The sequence below is a fragment of the Micropterus dolomieu genome, linkage group LG01, assembly GCF_021292245.1.
Source record: "Micropterus dolomieu isolate WLL.071019.BEF.003 ecotype Adirondacks linkage group LG01, ASM2129224v1, whole genome shotgun sequence".
Taxonomy (NCBI): domain Eukaryota; kingdom Metazoa; phylum Chordata; class Actinopteri; order Centrarchiformes; family Centrarchidae; genus Micropterus; species Micropterus dolomieu.
This window is the reverse complement of record NC_060150.1, coordinates 55,011,073-55,016,985: the sequence shown is the minus strand read 5'-3', so window position 1 is coordinate 55,016,985 and position 5,913 is coordinate 55,011,073. Positions and strand designations below refer to the sequence as shown.

The 5,913-nt window shown below is 37.6% G+C and overlaps 1 protein-coding gene and 1 long non-coding RNA gene across 2 annotated transcripts in view; both read right to left on the bottom strand.

Annotated features, from left to right (window-relative positions):
- Positions 1–3,483: 3,483 nt before the first annotated feature.
- On the bottom strand, positions 3,484–4,582 carry LOC123970306. Its single transcript, XR_006824927.1, has 4 exons — positions 4,520–4,582; positions 4,338–4,395; positions 3,673–3,779; positions 3,484–3,575 (listed from the first exon to the last, which is right to left on the bottom strand). It is a non-coding gene; the product is annotated as an uncharacterized LOC123970306 (long non-coding RNA).
- Positions 4,583–4,691: 109 nt separating this feature from the next.
- The window catches only part of LOC123958314 (B-cell receptor CD22-like), a 49,484-nt gene continuing 48,262 nt past the window's right edge, over positions 4,692–5,913 (bottom strand). Inside the window, exons 8-9 of the mRNA XM_046031649.1 lie at positions 4,907–5,167; positions 4,692–4,747 (exon numbers count right to left, since the gene is read on the bottom strand). Coding sequence (XP_045887605.1) covers positions 4,692–4,747; positions 4,907–5,167 — 317 coding nt within the window. The remainder of the gene's footprint in view (positions 4,748–4,906; positions 5,168–5,913) is intronic.

Sequence of the window (5,913 nt, the reverse complement as noted above, 5' to 3'; positions counted from 1 at the left end):
GTAAGGTTAGTTGGATTGGTTTATTCTCCAGTGCTGGCTTTGGCTTGTGGTGTAAAATATGTAGTTGGATTAATTTCATGTAGTTACTCTCTCCAGCGCTCTGTTTTGGCTCAGCTGATCTCTAATTGGCAATAAAATGGCAGCTTACAGCTGGAGGCTCAGATCAGACAGCTAAACCTTTACTGTGCTGGTAGAAAAAAAATGTTGTCAGATTAATTTCATGTACACTGAAAAAAGTCTAACATTGCTGTTGTTCATTGAATGTGTATTTTCTCTTTTTTTTTCAACAACCGAGAACATTTAATTTTAATTAATAGTAACTGTTCTTTCTCAAACTGGACATCACCATCAGAAGAGAATGAATCCTCTAATCTCTGATGATCTACTTGGGCAAACCTGTCCAAACACCTTATCAAAGAATACCAGGAGATTCAGGAAAATGAGGCTGAAGAACTGTAGCTGGCAACCATGGCGATCTTTATCACTGGGAAAGATGATCCTCTCAATCCACCCAAAGACATTAAGATTGACATCAAAGGAGGTCCTGAATGAGTTGCCCTTGGTTGGAACAGCTTTTGACATGTTCTTTGGACTCATTTACACACTCAACCTAAAATATCTGAAAAGGCTGCAATTCACTTTTGAAGTTATGCAAAAGGTCCTGATGGAGCTTGAGGGAAAAAACTCCCATTTGTGTTTCTATTTTATGGTGTTTCTTCAGAAAAGACTTTGGATCATTTTGAAAGAGGTTGCACTTACATGGCTACATTTTCACTTCAGTAATTACAAATGTGGTAGCCCAAGTTTGGCGACTACCAGCCTCACAGTCGGAAGTAGGCCGAGTGTTCTGGACAACTTGGTCTGGATTTTCAGACCAAGGGAGAGGGACAGGAGATTTCTATCTTGAGTAGGTTCACACAAGTCATCTTAAAATCCTTGAGGAAAATAATTTGGATAACTGCTGTGAAGGTTCTCAGTCATCCAGGTCATAGTTATCCAACAAAGGTTGAGGTCAAGGGCAACTGGACTTGGACTTGAACTCCTAAGGAGCAGCTCCAGGATTTGTCTCTTGTGTTCAGCTGAAAGTGATTTCAAAAACATTTAAAGGTGGTAAAACTTCCTAATTCAATGTTACTACAAATGTGAAGTCATCAAATGACAATTTAAATTAAGTTAACAAATCTGTGGGCTTACAGTATTTTTGTGTTAGCCATTACATTTAAATTAGTTTATTTAAAGATGATCAAAACACACGGTCCATGTGCTGCACTAGTAGTTGATATTTTCACCCTGTAGCACACACTGCCCCACCACAATCTGTAATGTCAGAGTAACTTTTTTTTGCCATAGACTGATGTTAGTACATCCAAAGACCTCACAGATTAGGGTGGGGCAGTGTGTGCAGCAGGGTGAAAATATCAACCACTAGGGCAGCAAATTTACCATGTGTTTAGCTGATAGTAATGCTCGCACATCAGAAAACGTATACCGGTAACTTGGCCATGGGTACTGCATGATGTCTTAGGACTTATGCTACTATTCACAGCTCCATGATTTGTCTTTTGATGTAATCAGTAGTCCTTTTCTGGTGTTCAGCTGACAGAGACTGTTCATCTGCATACATTTAAATATAAATATGTTCTAAAGGAAAGTGTTGTAGTCATTGATCAAAATGTAGTTAAAGCTATTTTCTATAATTTTGATTTATTATACATTTTAAATAATACCAACTGGTATTTTTTAACCTAAATTAATTTGCTCCAACCTAACATTATTAGGTTCCAAAAAGAGTTAAAAAGTTCAGGTTAAGCTGAATAAATTAGTCAATAAAAGATATTTTGTGTGATTGATTACTTCAATATTTTTTAATTAATCCAAGGTTTAAATTTTTTCAGTGTAGTTATTCTACAGCGCTCTCTTATGGCTTTGTTATGTGGACAGAAATGCGCCGTTACCTTCATGAGCCAAACAGCTGATGAATATTATTGTAGCAAAGTGTGCTACGAACGACCTTATGTTTGATTTCAATGTGTGAAAATCTAAACTGTAGTGGAGAGCAGGGGCAAAAGTACAATTTTTCAGAAAAACCTGATTTTAAAAGATTATGTTGTAGACTGTGATATATTTTTGCTGTGGTCACTAATGGTCTATCAATATCAGGTGGTATTACAACTTCTGTATATTTTCACTTTAAACATAAGCGGCACATTGTTACTTTCGACCCCATCAGTTGGGTCAAAAGTAACACAACTACATTTTTTGTGTTCCCCTTGTTCTTATTAAATATACGTGACTATGACCTTGTAAATATGTAACTGCAAATGTATTTTGTCCTTTATCTTTGCAAAAAATGTATAAATTACATTTTCATTTTATTATCTATTTACAGTTAAATGTTTCAAAAGTAACCCAACCGTATACTTGTTCAAAATGTTTTTTATTGGCAAAGTCAATCCATTTTAGAAAACATTTCTTCAAAAATATGGAAATTAATATTCATAACATAAATTTAAATTCTCAAAATAATGCAAACATAATCTGTTTCTATCAAGCTGTTTTTATAGGTAATTTCAAAATGTGTGTGAAAACATCTGGCTGAATTAGACCTCTGTCTGTCTTTCTGACCCTCACTCTTGGCATAATCTGTTGGTAAAATATGACATAAACATGTTTCAGTACATGTTGCAACACAGACAAAGTCACCACATTAGCAGCGGTAACACTTGTTACTTTTGTCCCAACAGGAACTCCTGACATATCAACACGATTTATTCTTACACTGAAAAACTCTGACAGGGCAAACTTCAGGGTGTGTTAAAGCACTAAATAACCTGTAGATTAATCATTACTGTGACACATGAAACGAGAGACACAACTTGTAATTCCAAAAACAGTACGGCTTCAGAAATTTACTTGCCGGGCTCGAAAACAGTTTTCCGAAGACGGCCGCGGGAATCAATGACAAAATCATGCAATATTTGGCAGCTCCATCAAGGGTTGTGTGCTCAAGGTTCTGTCACACTCGCTCTGAGAAAATTGACTTGTTACTTTCGCCCTGGTTTACCCCTACGTTGAGTAAAATGTCATGATGCTTTTATTCACTGTCTCTGTTTTGAACAGACTTTATTGGCTTTGTCAACCAGGACAGGTGCAAACCCAGAAGCTCATGAGGAATTTTCAAAAGTTATTTATTATGTTTATTATAAAACTTTAGTCCTCATATTATGTAATAAAACTAATATTTAACTCTACTGGAACTAATACGCTCTCATTTGTTTAAGCAGTAAATTAAGACATTAAGTCACAGACAACCTGACCATCAGCTGATCTAAACAATAAATCATGTCTGAAACGTCGACATGATTCAGTTCAACCTGCCAACACCACCTTCTTCTAAACTTTCTGCTACATGCTGCTGCTGTCTGCGCTGCTGACTCCACCCTGCTGCTGCTACTGAAAACTGAAAAGGAAAACTTTTGGAGTTGGATCCACTTCCTCCACAGCCTCGCTCTCTACAGTGATATTTCAATGATGTCCTACTTTGTTTCCATGAGGTGAGTCTGGTTCAGCTGCATCTGAGGAAAATCACATAAAACTTGTGTAAAGTTAGAGTTTTAAATTTAACTGTAAATCTGAAGGCAGCCTGTTTTATTGGATGAAGGAGGCTCTAACCTGACTGGACTTCACACCATGTCTTCCTGCTGCTCTGTGTCTTCTGTCTGTGCTGCAGTGACGCCCTTCAAGTCTGAGACGTTCTCATACGCAGGATCAGAGTCTAACTGATGGGAGAGACGACAAAATGAGGCTCAATGAACCTCTTTCATGAAACCTGCATATAATTAGATTTGATCAAAATAAATGTAAATGCTCCGTATTTGTATAGCGCCTTCCTAGTCTTTTCGACCACTCAAAGCACTTTTACATTATCTACTGAAGGTCTGCATTCAGCAGTCACACATTCACTGAGCCTAAGTGCTCAAACAGAAACTAACATTCACACACATTCATACACAAGCGGAACAGCCGCCAGGGGCAATTCGAGGTTCAGTATCTTGCCCAAGGACACTTTGACATGCAGCCTGGGGGAGCCGGGATTGAACCGCCGACCTTCCGATTAACCCGCTCTACCTCCTGAGCCACAGCCTCTCCACAGCGTTTAATATGTTCGAATGTATATTATTTGCTGAAATACTGTTATGACCAAATGCTTTACTGGTTTCTTCTTAGTAAGTTGTATTTGAAACATAAATTCACTTCACACTTTCCAGAGCATTTATGAGCCAAGTTATTATAACTGTGATTTAGGGGACATTTTGTCAACAGGACCTCTCTCTCACCTCTATCGTCTCTACAGGTTCATTTGGTTCAGAGGTGGAGCTCTGAGTTTTCTTCTTCCTGGATTGAGTCCAACAACAACAAATACAAATTTAAACAATATTGAAATTCAAAACACTAAAATTAAAGGAAGTTTGAAGAATAAAAGAGCGGTGACTGAACTGATGGATTGTGATTGTTTTACCTCGTCCATAGATTCAGGAGAAGCAGAGGAATCAGCATCAAGACCACCAGAGTCAACCTGATGATATTCATTACTATTGTTGAATTCCCTAGTAATACAGACAGATATGTGATTTCCCTCATTAGCAGTATTCAATTGATAAATCACTTTGCCAGATGATTCTGTCTGTTAATCAGTCAGTCAGTGTGATCCACTTCTGACATGATGGAGGTTTCTCCCTGAACACAGCTACAGAAAAACAGTCTTTGGAAATGCAGACATTTTTTTTATTTATTTTTTGTTGCACGAGCAATGTGAGTGAGAACATGTTTTTTTTTTTCATAATAATATGTGAATCAGGTCTGGTGCAGTAAACGTCTGTGTATACAGGTGAATGCAAAAACTTACCTGCCACAACAATCAGATGTAAGGTGGAGTTATGACGTCCTCTTCTGTTCTCTGCTTCACAGTAATAATTCCCACCGTGTTCAGCTCTGAAGTCAGTGATGGTGAAGTTCTGTCCTGATGCTTTTGGTGAGTCTTCATTCTCCTTGTACCAGGTATAATTAGCTGCTGGGTTAGCATCACTGCTGCAGGTCAGAGTCACTGAACTGCCCTCCACTATCTCAGCAGAGGGACTCACTGACACAGAGGGAAGCTTTGGAGCATCTGAAGATCAAATAAATGAACAAACATGAGGACAGATTTATTTGTGTTGAAATGAGTAATAGTTATGTGTGTGGAAGCATCTGAAACTTCAGAAAATATGTGTCTTGAGCATGATCAGCAGAGGGCATGCCTAGGACACAGAGAGGGGGAGCATTGCAGACAAAAAACAGACATCAGTCAAGAAACAGTCATCAGTGATTATCCTTATTCAGTATTAATAATCATTCTTAATCATTTTAATCAGTCTTAATCATTTTTATTAACTTTAATCAGTATCAATAAGTAGCCTAATCATTCTTAAATCATCATTTTTTAAATTTTTATCATTAAATAGTATTAATCATTATTCATTTTCTTTTTACATAGATGTGCTTTGGTTTTTACTTATAAGTAGTGAACTGTAGTCATGAACACAGAAACAAGCTCACTGTGGTTAGATGCTTGAGTGGGAGGAATGACTGCAGGAAGAGGCTGCAGGTGTTTCGCCCTGTCCAACTGAAAAGCAGTTGCTAGACAGCTGTGTGACTTTCTACAGAGCAATAGTTTATTTGAGGATTTTCAGTCAGGATTTAGAGCTCATCATAGCATAGAGACAGCACTGGTGAAAAATTACAAACGACCTCCTTATTGCATCAGACAAAGGACTTGTCTCTGTACTGGTTTTATTAGATCTTAGTGCTGCATTTGATACCATTGACCATCAGATCCTATTGCAGAGATTGGAACATTTCATTGGCATTAAAGGA